The sequence below is a fragment of the Emydura macquarii genome, unplaced genomic scaffold, assembly GCF_026122565.2.
Source record: "Emydura macquarii macquarii isolate MOO-44397 ecotype Brisbane River unplaced genomic scaffold, CSIRO-AGI_Emac_v2 contig_554, whole genome shotgun sequence".
NCBI lineage: Eukaryota > Metazoa > Chordata > Testudines > Chelidae > Emydura > Emydura macquarii.
The window spans coordinates 7141227-7156514 of record NW_027130691.1 but is presented as its reverse complement, the minus strand read 5'-3'; the positions used below and the strand labels follow the sequence as shown (position 1 = coordinate 7156514).

Here is a 15288-nt window from a genome sequence, read left to right as displayed (position 1 = left end):
GTGTTGCAAATACTCCACGGGACTATGTATATTAAGAAAACCTATTTCCATTGGATTTTATTTTTTTGGGTAAATTTTCAATCGATTGTAAAGTTTCATAAAACAAACGTTTTTACAAACCTTGAAGTTCAGGCATATCTGATTTGGCAATATGTCTTCAGCTTTTTGCCTCACGTAAACTATTCATCAGTTTGAATAAGTTTTACATTTAAATCTTAATGGTCAAGATTGTCCCTTACCCTATGTGTTGAAACAGAGTGTAACGGGGTATAAGGTGCCTCCTTACTTCTGTGTGCTCTTGCTGGGGCCCAGCGTTGGAAGGAAAGCAACCACCATGCGACTGCTACTTCCTCTTCGCTCCTATGCAGGTGGGCTGGGGCAGGCAATCAAGTAATGGTTGGCTCCTTTCTCCAGTGTATCAGCTGCTTCACACTGGCAGGGAGGGTGAAATAGTCTGCTACTGACATCAATCTTTAGTAAACTGGTGTGCTAAACCACTGGAGCGAGAGGGGAGCCAAGGAGAGAAGTTTAATTCTCTAAGTCACAAATTCCCTCCTGTGTCTGCATCTTAAATTTACAATTAGAAATACACAGTCTAGCCTACTGTAAGGGAGCAAATATGCTACAATTCTTATTTTGCTTGTAGCTAATTGGCTTAAACTTTATTTCTTTAATTGGACTTTTGCTTTATGCCAATAACTTTAAAAGAAATTAAAATGCATATTAAATTATAAAAGTTTAGTTTTCCATTATGTTTTAATTTTATTACTTGCAATTTTTTCCTTTTAGCTTCTGGGAGAATATGAATCGCTTGGAAAAGAACATGAAAGAGTAAAGGTAAGTAGGCATTGGTTACTTTTTATTTAAAAATTTTTGTTTTGGAAAAAAAAAAATCTGTGTTACATAGTTTTATTGTATATATTTTTAAAGGAGTGATAGTACTGGAATGTCCAGATACCCAACTACAAATGAGAGGATGATATTTGAATCAAGGGAATTAAAGTCAGGGATAATTTTGCAAGGCCACAGTGTAGGGCCCAGTTATGTCACCATGAGACTAAAATCCTGAAAATGGCACAGAAATATGTATTTATTGAATATTTATGTATTTTAAAAAGGATTACAGGGATGAATCCATGTATATTTTAACTAATGACTTCATAGTGTGTATGCAGTGTCATAGAAGGAGGAAGAGCATGAAGTTTAGAGTACATCGGATGAAGAAGGAAATCTTATTGTTTGTATATTCATAGGCATCAAGGATATTGCAAAGTCAAATTGAAGTCTAAGGATTTTGTTTTAACATAACTCCCTTTCAAATAGAAAGGTGATGCATGTTGTACATTTTCAAGATAGATGAAGTTACTAATTTTTTCCCTTGTACTGTTTCTGCACTTGCTACTTTTTTGTTTGTGTATTTTATAGGATACATTGAATGCAACTGAAAATAAATTGCTTGATGCAAACACCCAGATTTCTGATTTGAAAAGGTAAAATGTGAAACCATCTAAGTACTATCTTAATAAAGTGAATCTAGGTTATAGTGCATTTAGCATTTAATCCTTGATAATGAAAGTTATTGCATGTCTTTAGAACCAGTTGCAGTTTGTAAAAATTAAGCAATTTTGTACAGATGTTGAATTATTTCATGTTACATTGCACAAATAAGAGCCTGGAATGTATGGGTTGCATCTCCTCTTCTGTTGTCACTCAGTTCAGCCAGTCCACTGCTCATGTTTTTCATGCCACAGTTCTCTCCTCAAAAGCCCTCATTTTCAGCAAACCAGTCCTTGTTCTGGTTTTCAGGAATGTGGATGCTGACAGGAATTTGCTGCTCAACATTATGGCTCCTAGGCATGAATAAAGAACAGGAAGGTGTTCCATCTATAGATCAGGAATAATACCTCCTATGGCTGTCTCTCCAGCTGCCTGTACCTGTCTCCTGGCTGATAGAGCAGCAGTCCATTGAGTTCACATTTTCTGGGTAGGCATCAGGCAGGGCACATGGCCAACAAGGGATGAATGTCAGGGCCAAAGTTCAGTCGGAATTGTGCATGGCTATAGACTGCTGAAAGTCTTCCAGTCTCAGATTTCTCAGCCATTCCCTTGCAAGCCTGCTAAACAGAGCATTCAGGGAGGCCATAGAGGCAGGGGAAGAGGGACTTTACTCTGGAAAAGCTCTAATATAGGCCCCACAGGATCTCTGAAAGCAGGAGTCAAGGGCAGTTCATTCTAGTATTCCTCTTGCTCTGTCTGTTTCTTTCTGGTTCTGTGTACTGCTGGGGCATAAGCCATTCCAGATTGGGTGAACCTTAATGGAAAAGGTTATTTTTTGTTTTCCTATCTTAAAAACTATAGTTCTGTGATAGGATCTGTACGACACTTTTCAGGGTTACATGAGATGAATCACTGCCGCCAGCTTACAGTGTGAGAGCCGTGCCTTAGCCCTCTAGGAGAGAGCATCCTCAGCTACTGGCTGTTGGCAGCACAAGCATTCTGCACTGGGCTATACAAGCCCCTCTCTCCCAATGCAGATTAGAAGTTTTACACACCCCACTTTGATACACTTGTGTGCCCAATTCTTTATTGTCTGGACACCCACAGTATACACTGATCCACTGCCTTCATGGTAGCAGTGCACCTCTCTTCACCATTTTCCTTAGCACAAAGCACTTAGACATGTCTACAGTAAAACCAAACTGAATTTTATTTAACAGAGCTTGAGATATTCAAAAATAAGGGTTTGAAAACATAAGGTTACAAGTAAAAGAAAAAACATATACAAAATCATATACTTATTAGCAAGTTACTTTCCTGTCTAATAAGGTATTTCTCACGCAATGGTCAGTCCTTGCAGCATTTGTCGAGTTCAGAAAGCTAGGATCTATCTTTAATGAGACACCATCCCCCTGGTAGAATATCTCCTCTGTAATGGAACAAATCTTGTGCCCTTTTCCCAGGGGATTCCCTTATTCAGAGATTTTTTTTTTTCTGGGGTTCGTTTGAGTTTGTAACTCCTCAAGCTTGCACCTGGTCCTCATAGTAAACATAGAGCTGGCTCCACAGATGTCCATTGTTCCCAATATTGATTGAGTTAGCCCTGAGGCCCACCTTGCCTCGCCTCAGGTGACAAGTTCAGCAGTTTTGAAAACTAATATTCTACATTTTATGTATCTTTTAAATTATTTCCCTTACAAACATCTCCCAGTAACCATGACAATCAGCTAGTTCTTAGCTTTCAGCAGAGACTACACACAACCGCTGTGGTGAAATATTGAGAAGATGGTTGGACACAGGTAACATACCTGCCTGGGTATACCTGGGCATGTCTGTGTCACAGTTTCTCCCAGTCTAGAAGTACAAGGTTTTGGGTTTTACACTTTAACTCTGATTGCAGATTTAATAGAATTCTTGCAAAGGGTTGGTTAATTGAAGGTGTGGACTATTCTGTGTGGAGAGGAGAGAGTGTTATGATGTGAAAAGTCTGAACAGCAGACTGGGTGAATTATCTGAGTGACGTGAGATGAGGAGCCGCCCATAAAAGGGGCGCCCTTTACAGAAATCCACCTTTTCAAAGAGGAAAACAGATTTTTTTTCTCTCTTTTTTGGTGAAGCTAATTTAAAAAAATAGTCAGACTTCATTCAGATGGAACCCATGTAATCTCATTAGTATTCTTTAACATTTTTTTTCACTTGGATGGAATTATTCCACAGCAATGTATTTTTCTTGCCCTCTATCCATGTTGTTTAATTTATGATTTGGCAGCACTTGGAATAGTATTCAGTGAAGTGTCTTTACATACGGGTTATGCTCCTTTCACCTAAACTTCGCCAAGGACATGTATTAAAAAAATCTCTATATTTTAATACTGTATAAGATCTAATAACACTATCTTAAACTTCTTTTAAACTTCCTTGTAATATGTCTTCATTACTTCTGCATTAGAACAATTTCAAAACTTGAAGGTCAGATCAAGCAGGTAGAATATGAAAATATGTTGAAACTCCGTCATATTACTGAACATCATTTAAGAACATCTCATGCCAAGTAAGTGAACATTCTGTCATGTGAAAAAATGGGTGATGTTTTATGGAGCAGTTCATCTTTATCTATTTTAGCTAAAAATGGTAAAGAGGGTGTCTGACAGTAGACTGTAGCAGCTGAAAGACAGTTTACATAATTCAGACACATTATATGCCAGGAAACAATTAAAAGAAATAAAAAAATATGGGTATCTATTTTTGCAAACCTTCCCCGTAAATACTTACTCCATATAAGGGGTTTCAATTACTTCAATGGGATTACTAAAATTACAGTTTACCCTTATGAGTAAGGGTACACGGTAGGGAGTGTAAGATCTGATCCTGCAATTGGACTGTAAAGACTCCATGTTATTGTATTTTTATGACTTTGAATCAGAAGGGTTTATATGGCTTTTTAATTTTTAAAAATATTTTACATCATTCAGATTTATGTGGAAATGAATGTAAATTTTGCTATAAGAGGGACAAAACTAGGGAGTACCTGCTTTGTTCCTTTATATCAAGAAGGTCTGAAAAATCTCACCTTCATATAAAAATGTTTTTTAAATAATAGAAATATTAGATTATGACTTCCTGTTTGCTTCAATGTAATACTTTTTAATTGGTGCAGTGGTGTGCACTGCATGTTAATCTAATGCATATGGTTTGGGAATGTCCATTTGTATGTACATTCTGATATAGATGTACTTAAGAGAGCTAATGTGATCTTGAACAGCAGTATTTTCTTGGATCTCAACATTTTTCTATTAAGGGACTTAAGACATGTATCTATTAATAACTGAGAGGGACAATTTCTATTGAGGACTAGTTTAATAGCTAGAAGACGGGGAGTCCTAAAAAATGAAAAAACTTAAACATTATGGGACAGATTTGCCCCGAGTGGTGTAGGGAAGAGGTGCAATTTGCAGAAGCTAATGTAGAACTGGGGATGAAATCAGGCCTGATAAACTGATAGCATCATTCCATTTAAATAAACAGGATAGATTTAAAGAACTATAATTATGGTTCTTGGTATTGTATGAATGACACCTTGTTTTTCTAATTTTCATTTACTTTTTAGTGAATCTGTATGTAAAATCACTTTTTTTTTTTTGTTGTTGTTGTTATTTCTAATCTGTAATTTTTCAGTTGAAAATAGTTGGTAGCCTGTTTGTTCATCACTCCTCTTCTGTATTATCAATTGTGCTCTTTCTTAAGAAATCTATAAGATGAGACAAAAGAGAATTAAGAGTTGGAGGCTTTAAACCAATAGATTCGCCTTAGGTACAATTATATCTTAGTTTTGCAAAATTTGTTCAGAATCTTTCAGTAAAGACAACTTGGTATCTGGTGTTTGAAGTCAGAAAAACAAGTGTTTCTGTACAAAAGTACAGATCTGTGGAGAATACTGTCTTCTCAGAAATACATTACAAATAATTGCTGAAATTTGAGGGAGTGTGTTCTTTTAATTAACAAACTCACTTTAAAAAAAAAAAGTATTTATTTCCCCAAATATTTACAGATTTGTCATTTCATGTTGGAATGTAAGATGCCTACTCTATTTTGCTAACACAAATGCTATTTGTTTTTTTAATTTTAAAAACAAAACTTGGAGCCTTTCATAATCCTGAAGCTTTTCATTCCAGTAGCAAGCTGACAACTTCTGATGTAAACAGACGGAAGTGGTTGATACCAGGAGCAGAGTATTCAATCTTCACAGGCCAACCTTTAGAAAACCAAGAGAGCACTATGGATAATAGACTGGAGGAAACCTACATTCCTTCTAGGTAAGACAACTTCCTGTAATCACCACCCTCCACTTTGATGTAGGGAAGGATCAGGGTTGTTGTGAGCCAAGAAATACCTATGCAATTTCCGATTTTAGAAATAATTTTATCTTAAAATTGACTCTTTGAATCTTGTTCTTTTGTATTTATTTACTTAGAGTTTTAAAGGATTTATCCATTGCCCAAAGCGCTGTGCATGTTGTTGTGGTGTGTTTTTGTTTTAATTAAAGAACCCACTAATCTAATGTGAAATATGCAGGGACTTCCCTAGCTCTCAAAGGTTTTTGACCCTTGAAGAGACCTAATAGGTAAGTTTTGTTCACTGTGCAACTGCCATTGTCTTTATGCCCTCCAAAGTGTTTGATTGCAGCTCTGCTGGTCTTGAAGACCTCAGTTTTGATGAGGATGTCACTCTGACTTTTTAGTAGTTTGCCTTGTTCTTTGTATGTTCCTCACTCTCTGTTGGGATATATTTGGTTTTAAGATTTTACAGAGTTGATGTTCAGTGTCTAAAAAGCTCTAGCTCACCAAACTTCACTTATTTCCACTATTGCTCAGATTTGGTGGCTCAGATCACCCTGTAACCAACGTTTAGAATTCAAGGGTTTCTGGATGAAATAAAGAACATTATAAGAATTTCCAGTTTGATTTTTGTACAGTGACATGATACTTTTCACCAACACACTGTAAAGTATTAAATTCATTTCTATATGAGTATAACTCTGTTGACATTTGGATAACTTACTTACAGTATAAAATTTTAGTTCCTCATATGCTACTTTCATATATTATTTAAGGCACCATTCTCCTCCAGAAAAGGATCCTTCACAAGAAGACTCTTCAATAAATGTAATGGCAAAAAAAGAAAAGGAGGCACCAGACACACCAATCATGAAAGCCTTTAAAGAACTTGAAGAAGGAAAAGCATTTAAAAGTTGGGGCACACAGACAGAAAAAGAAGACCCTTCAACTAGTAAATTTATTTATGTTCTCGAATTTGTCTTGACTTGCATCCTTCAAATCACATGTTGTTTTGAGGATTTTTTTTCCCTTTGTTTCCATAGATTAGAATTAGTCTGACTCACATGACCGTAAAAATAGTTAATAGCTGTGCAAAGAGCCTTTGTGAATCCTAATGCAACGTTCTGTACTTTGCCTAACAAAACCTGAAATAATAAAGCTAGACGAGTCCTTGTTTAAAATAGTATGAACGCAACGGTTTCTCTATGGCATCCTATTAGTCCATCTAGTTGAGTGCTCTTTCTCTGGTGGAAATTTATATACATTAATTGAGTATTAACAAAGTTCCTGCTGTCTTTGAACCCACATTTGTTTTGTTGCAGTGTAACATGAGAATGTTGGCATGAAAGCTGGCATGTACTATATGACTGAGCAGAGTTAATCTCTTTGTCTATGCTGCTGGAGGTGCAGGTGCTCAGTACCTCTTCATATGAGGCCTTTCTTACTCAGGAGCCAAAATATGGAATTAGGAACCTAAATTCAGGCACCTAAATTTGAAAACTTTGGACGTGTCTAACTCCTGTCTACCCTCTCTCTCAAGATACTTGTGCTGCCCTGCTTTCTGTCCTGTTTCTGTTAAGCTTGTGCTATTTTTCACTTGCTCAGACTTGTCCTGCTCAACTTCACTTAGTTCTTCTCTTCCATACCTGTGCTGCAAAACAGCCTCTCTTCATAGGTCACATTAACATCTTCAATGAATGTTAGACATTGCTCAATTTCTAGTGGGGACAGGACTTAAGCCTGCATAGCTGGTTAGTTTAACACAAACATGCTAACATGTGAAACAGCTGAGGTAGAATAAGTACAGGTTTGAGTACAGTAGGTTACATGTGCAATATAAAATAAATGTAAATGTAAATTTTTTTTATGTTTGTTTTGTTACAGAAACATCAAATCGACGTCAAACTGTTGGATTTGCTGAAAGCACTTTCAGTGCCAATCACTCCCCAGAAAAATGTAAAGATCAACAAAGACCAAAAAGGTACAGCTCCCCTAGTGGGCAGAGGTCGTCATCCCTCCCACCTTCAAACAGGAAGGCAAACACTCCAAGTAAGCATTTTTGTGTACGGGTTTGTTGTGTCACTTCAAAATGCAATATATTTAAATAATGTAAGGCTCATCACAAACCTTACTTTCTTACTGAAGGTATGAAATTTAAAAGTTAAGGTTCTCACACTCAACATAACATAGAAGTGGGTTGTAGCCCGTGGAAGCTTATGCCTGCAGAAATTTGTTAGTCTTTAAGGTGCTACAGGACTCTCATTGTTGTTTCACTTAACATAGATTTTTCTGAAAAAAGTATTGCATACATGAGTTACAGAATATATGAAAGCTGCAACCTTACTATCATTTGTCAGTGTGTAACACATACTTTTTATATGATCTGAACGGACAATACTTCATGGAGAACTTTGAAAATTGTTCTTGAAGACTTGGGGTCTACCAACTGGATCAATTTGTATTAAGAAAAGCTCTTTTCATAGAAAAAGTTTTAAGTACTTAAATGTTTTCTCCTTTGCAGCAAGAAGAGAAATAATGCTGGCACCAGTGTCAGTGACATACAGTCCAAAACGATCTCCAAGAGAGAACCTGTCTCCAGGATTTAGCCACTTGCTTGGCAAAAACGAAAACACAGTGACAAGGTACACATTTTTTAATATTAATTTGGGAGTGGGACTTGTTTTCTGATAGTAGTTGCACAATGTAGGAGCTTGATCCAGCATACCCATACTCTTGTGACTAGTCCTTACTCCTTGCAGTAGTCTTATTATAGTTAATGTGAAATACTCATATGAGAGAGGCCTGGTCACTTAAATAAGGGTTTGTTTTGCATAACTGGGCCATATATCTGAAATCAAGTTTTGCCTTTTGAAATACAGCAAGAATAACCTTGGATTTCCCCCCACTTAGCATTCACCAACGTGATATGTCAGATATATTATATTTGTTGGAATAATATTGACAGGGCAAAGGCTGTAGAGACACTGTTCTGTGTCAACACAGAGTAAATCTGGGTCACTATGAAGGGATACAAATGATGCCTTAAAAAATGGATAAAAGAAACAGGGCTGTCCTTAGGGTTGCCTGAGGCAAACCACATTGTGTGGGCCTTCTGCCCGCCTCCCACCCAGTCCGATGTGCAGCCAGGAGGCAGGCTGCAGCTGCCTGCCTGGTCCTGGCATGAAGCTGGGACCTTAACAGCAGCAGCCCACCTCCCGGCAAGTCCGGCGCAGGGCTTCCCAAAGCATGAGGCCTGGGGCAGTTGCCCCAATTCGCCCTACCCTAGGGACGGCTCTAAGCAGAGCTCTTTTTCACCGATCCATAGAAACTTGTGTGTAAACTAAACTAAACTTCTGAAACAAGTAAGTTCTCTGTGTAATACGCTGGATATCCTGGTTGGCAGAGTTTGGCAGAGCTGCAGAGACAGCATTCTCTGAGGTATAGGGCAGGCATGCATAAGGAGGAGGAAAAGGAAAGTTCAGCATCACTCTTAAGTGTAACATTAAAGTGCTCTCAAGAATGGGAGTGCAGCCTCTTCCTTTAGAAAGAAGAAGGTTGCATGATTCAAGACCCTGGATATATGGAGACAAAAGAACCTGAGAATGGATCTGTAATTCGGTGAATCCAGAGGGATCACATTTTCCACTGAAGAGGAAATTGCTTTTAATATGTAGAAAGGAAATATTTCCTGATAGGTATTTCTAATGTAGTTGTGTCTCCTCCCCCCATCATTCTGTAGATTCAATGTACTTCTGGATGATTTGGAAACTGCTCCTACATCTACATTACAACACAGCAATCCAAGAAAAAGACTCCAGTTTCTTTCACTAGATGATATGGAAGGTAATTTGTCAAAATGGGCAGAATTATGATGATTTTTTAAATGTTATTTCATTTTCTTTTCATCCTCCTAAAGGGAATTCTTTTTCTCCATGTAGCTTCAGCTACATCTTCACTGATGGTGGCAAATTCACCACCGTCAGATCGATTTCTCTAAATCGACTGAGCGGTCAGTGAAGACCCGCTCAGTCGACCCAGAAATCGACATATTAAGACCATCTTCTCAAGTGGCGCAGTGCAGTGAAAACGGCGCGCAGAAGAGAAGCAGAGAAGTCAACAGGAGTTATGCAAGTTTTTTGCGTAGCTTGCGTAACTCTGGTCGACTACTGCCAAATCTCGGACTTAAGTGTAGACAAGCCCTTTCACCAAGTAGTTAAGAGGAATCATGACCGTTTTCTAATAAAGCTCAATCTTCTTTTTTACGATAAATAAATGCTATAGTAATATTGTCTGTAGCAATAGAGAATTACCATTAATACAGTAAATATTTAATTTTTATACAGACACACACAATAGAATAACAAAAATAATTCAGCTGAAAAATAGAAAGGAAGGAAATACATTTTCTAATTGCTGATTTAGTTAAGCAATGTGTATATTACTAGGAACCATGTCAAGTTGTGTGTATTCAATCTCCTTAATAAAGGTTCTATTACTAAGTGTTGCATACAAATAGTGAAGAGTAATTATAATAATAAAGCTAGTTAATTCAATTTTTTTAAATAGTTGGATGAAACCTTATTCTTTAAGCACATTTTTATTAAAATACTGAATGTATTATATTAAATATATCATTTTATATTACATTTTAAATTTAATATTTTAACGTTCAGTCATGGTTTTTTTTATTTCTTTAACTAGAATATAAAGAGCAGTCTGAAGCTATGGTGAAATATTTTTCATTACCTATATTAGATATTCTTGTTTAAGATTGTAGTAAATTATTTTGTTTATAAATCTGTGATTACTAAGGTCTGCAGTCATCAACAGAAACTAATCAATGTTACGTAACTTCTTCCAAAGTTTAGCTTCATCTTGGGAGAATCCTTATAATATCATGAGGCATAATTAAATAAATGAGTACGTTTGTAGTGAAAGCCTCAAATGTGAATGTTCATGCCTTTGTCATTTTGTGTCCTACAGAATCACAGTGATTCCTTGCTTTTCCTATGATTCATTTTATTTCTGTTTCTATATATATATTTGAGAGAGAGAGATTTTATGGAGAATTACAAAAAATAAACAGCACTTTCATCTTTTCATAGGAAGGCAGCTTTCAGGTAAAGGCATTGACAGCTGTGTTAAACGCAGTTCTTGCAGTGAATCTTTGCATGCTGGAATGAAGAAAGGAACTGCAGGGTCCAATTGGGAAGAGAGGAATATACCACAGAAAAATGAACAAAGTATTTCTGCAACAGCACCTTATGACACTGATTTCAAGTATACATCAAGAACTAAGACATTGGCTGAAACAGAGAGACTTTTTGATGAACTCACACAAGAAAAGCAACAGGTAAAACCATTTTTCTTTTAAATTTGTGAATAAATGTACTAATATAACAGAGAGGCTAGTGACACAGCAATCTAGCTGCACTAGGCCTGGCTCTAACCAATGCAAAGTTCCCAATGTTGTTCTGATAATGCATCTTCTTCCTTGGATACTAAACTTCTGATATTCCAGTGCTTTGACTCTTCTGAGCAAAATTATATTCTGCAATTGAGATGCAGACAAATGGGGATGGAGGGTCTGAGGTGATTTTATTTTACAACAAGACAAGATTTAAACTCAGCTTTTCAAAGATGAAAGGTTTGTGCAGTAAATCATTCTAGCACCAAATTAGAGTGCTCTCTTCTTCAAAGGGATATTTGTGAGGGTGGGCAGGAGTATATACTTATATATTATGGGGTATATCATATAGTTACATGACAGAGGAAGTTGTTATCTGAGCAGCTACACTGCACATATATCTCTAACCTATCTCTGACTTTCTTGCAGATTAAAGATTAGGCAAGTTTATACTGGCTCTTGAAGCTGTAATTTACAGCTACAATATTTTGTGTATTGCTAGATTGAGGCTGCATTGAGTCGAATACCTAGCACTGGGGGAAGAATGACCTTACAAGCAAGATTAAACCAGGTGAAGACACTTATTTCTGTGTATCTGTGACTTTTTTTTGCAATCTCCCAATACTGGAATCTCAAACTGTATTCTTTGTTTTGCTACAGAATAAGGTATGGTTTAGTGAATTGTGACAGGAGCTTTTCCATACCAATCTTCACTGCCCCTGAATCTGTTTGAATCTTTAGCTTTTATGGAAGGTGTTCATCGGTCATAGTAAAGTCTTAGGAGCAAATTAAGAAATGGTGGGGTATAAATCAGATTCACAGTTAGACTCACTTAGATCTACTGAACTGTAAAGGTGTTGTAAGTTAGAGCGGTGGTTTTCAATCTTTTTTCATTTGTGGACCCCTAAAAAATTTCAAATGGAGGTATGGACCCTTTTGGAAATCTTAGACATAGTCTGCAGATCCCCACGGATCACAGGTTGAAAACCACTGAGTTAGACTATATCTACAACGCAAATGAAGGTATGGGTGGTAGCTTACATAGGCATACACATGCATCTTTAATCTAGCTAGCACAGGGAACAATAGTATTGAAGATGTGGCAGCACAGTCTTCAGTGCAGGCTAGCTGCCTGAAGACAAGCCCATCAGGTACCTTCGATACATACTCAGGTAGACAAGTGTCCTGGTGCTAGCTGAAAGTTGTTAATGCATCAGAAAAGACACTAATGGAAAATGGGGACAGCACATTAATTTTAGAAGGACCATTGCTTAAAATTATGGTATTGAATGTATTATCTTTTTCAAATATTTCCTTTAGGAAGCCTTGGAAGATCGCTTGGAAAGGATAAATAGAGATTTGGGCTCAATCCGTATGACGCTGAAAAGATTCCATGTTTTACGTACCTCTGCAAATCTTTGAGACTTGTATCTATTAAATTCAGATATGCTTTTGTTTGCACAAATGTATAATTATGCACTCAGCAAATGCAAATTGTTTTGTACTTTTGTAAACCCTCAATAGTAGTTTTTACAACCATGTTATCCTTCACACACAGCAATATTTTGTACATCAAACAGCCACATATATTTAAACATATTTTCTTACACTTGGGAAATCAATCTATTAATTGTGTATTTTTTTTTTAAAATGTGAATTATTTTTAAATAGCGTATAAGAATTCAGTTTATAATAAGGAAGTAAACTGAGGCAGCTTGCTATCTGAACAAAATCGTGTTCTAATCCTTTTGCAGTTCACTTGGCTCACCATTTTTATAGAGATTAGTATCCTACATTGTAAATAATAGGTACTATGACATTTTGAACTTTTATATTATGCAGAAAGCAACACAAAACTTCTGTGGTGAATATAATTACAAGTGTATGGTAAACCCCTTTTATTTAAAATACTGTAGCTTGGTTTTTAATTTGTTGTGACACATTTTAAATAAATACATATCTGCAAACTGGAATTTTGTTTAAATATCAATCTGTATAAATGCATAGTTTATAGGTATACAAACTGTTTTTATTTTTTTTCAAAATTGTATTTCTTGTGTGATGGGTTCGGAATATCACAGAGCCACGTGAATTAAAAATGATTTCTTTAGTGTTAATCTATCGCTATCGTTCCCATAACTGCATTGGTCCATGGGGCAACCAATTATCTCCACCCCTGACAATTAGTGTTAAGATTGACTAATTCATTTAGAATCTGTTGGAAATATTCAGGACCCAATTCTTTTCCATGCCATTTGGTCTTGCCCTCAAATTATCTCAGTGTTGGTAAATACATAACTCTTGCGAGGAGAGTTATTATAGGACCTTGTGGAGTATTTTCAACACTCAACCTCCTGGTAACTTGAAAACCCCAATGTGAGCCTAAATTAATGCTGAAAAGGGAAGACGCAGAGTGCTGCAGCACTCACTATAAGCATGGTTTCTGATGATCTCCTTCTCTCTCAGACAGAGACAGAGGAGAGCTGCCCATAATGAAGGGATGTATAATGACTCAGAAAATAATACTTGACACAGAAATGCATTCTGTACATGCTTCAGTCTAGTTTGAGATTTTCCTTCAGTAGTTTTGTACAAGTGCTTTCTTTATACATTTTTAGCAACTAGAAGCCAATACTTACATTATGTCTGAGTGCCTGCAGATTGTGATGTTTTTTGCTAGCTTGATTGCCATTGGCCTATGTTAGCAGATCATTTTTAGCACTGTTTTGCTATCTCTCAACAGCTTTGGTGCATAACGTTTGGACACAATGGATCACAGTGAGTGCCAGCACACACCCCCTCACACCAGTCAGCTATCTCACTTCCTATGACACTCCGGGACCTGGGAAATCTAACCACAGGTTTTTTTAATATGCCAGACACTAACCATTATGCTGCCTCAATTCCAGTTGGAGTTATGATCACACATTAAAAAATAAAATCTGCATTTTACACTTACATATTATTCATCGTGACAAAATTTGTATTTGTTCAGTGGCACATTGCTGAATTACCAAGGTGCATACCTAATATTTCAGTTTTGTATTTTAATATTAAATATTTAATTAGATTCTTTCCTACTGCCCAAGAATAATATACAGTAATAGTTTCAGGGATATTACACCAGTGATAATCTAGGTTTTAACCATATCATCTGTTTCAAATTCTGTCCTGGTTCTAGCTACCAACAATATGATTACTTTGCAGTGGAAAAGGCAGGGTTACTGTCATAAAGAAAGCTTGTGCAAGTTTGAGTCTAATATTAGGGAACTAGGTTTTAAAGTATTCAGTGAGGAAACTTTCCTAATTGCCCCTGCACAAAGTCATCCAAAAACATATTTACTGCAACCTTAACTTTGCCAATGGAAGATATAGAAGGGGGACTGAAAATGTAAATGAGGGGGAGCTCAGGAGGTGGAACTTTCTCCCCTTGATCTAACATAGACTTACAACCACAGTCGTCTTGGCATTTTATATTCTGATTTGCATTTTGCATTCAAAATACTTGAATTGCAACCTCCAAACAGCTGCAGTGCCACTCGCCAGGAATGGTATTGCCATGATTTTGAATCATCACAATGTGCTTGCTAATGCCTTCAAATGTATAATTCAGCCTAGAGGGTTTCTCCCAAGGAGTCCATTATTGGATAAGTTTGCACTTGGGAATTAAGACAGGCGTTCAGTCTTCACATTTCTTAAGTGCTTTTTCTTGTGTACAAATCTGTTCTCTTCGCTCAGTTATCAGAAGAACCAATTTTCCTTGGATAATTGATTATACCTACTGGTTTCCAATTTCAGCTGTTCCATTACCTCTTCACTACCATTCATTTTAGACCTAAATTTACCTCCATCCTACCCTCTTTGGTGCTGTTCCCTTTTTATTACTGTAATTTGTTGACATCAGGGAAGAAGAATCATTCAAGTGAGTTTATATGATTTCTATCTGAAAGAAACCTTGCATTAGCTCAGGTTTTCTGAGCTATTTCTGTTTGTGTTCATTCTGCTGGAAAAAATTCCTAGGCTTCTGGTCCAACATTTTTAAAAAGTATC

At 36.7% G+C, this 15288-nt stretch overlaps 1 protein-coding gene across 5 annotated transcripts in view; it reads left to right on the top strand.

Annotated features, from left to right (window-relative positions):
- Positions 1–13341, top strand: part of MPHOSPH9 (M-phase phosphoprotein 9) — a 46696-nt gene extending 33355 nt beyond the window's left edge. For 3 of the 5 annotated variants that reach the window (XM_067539655.1, XM_067539653.1, XM_067539656.1), the window contains 11 exons: positions 790–837; positions 1426–1490; positions 3947–4048; positions 5670–5810; positions 6608–6783; positions 7716–7880; positions 8353–8473; positions 9571–9674; positions 10937–11184; positions 11741–11809; positions 12559–13341. In XM_067539655.1, coding sequence (XP_067395756.1) covers positions 790–837; positions 1426–1490; positions 3947–4048; positions 5670–5810; positions 6608–6783; positions 7716–7880; positions 8353–8473; positions 9571–9674; positions 10937–11184; positions 11741–11809; positions 12559–12660 — 1341 coding nt within the window. In that variant the 3' untranslated portion in view covers positions 12661–13341. Of the gene's footprint in view, positions 1–789; positions 838–1425; positions 1491–3946; positions 4049–5669; positions 5811–6607; positions 6784–7715; positions 7881–8352; positions 8474–9570; positions 9675–10936; positions 11185–11667; positions 11810–12558 lie in introns of all 5 variants that reach the window. The other 2 variants (XR_010918226.1, XM_067539654.1) reach the window with 2 other exon arrangements.
- The last annotated feature ends 1947 nt before the right edge of the window (positions 13342–15288 follow it).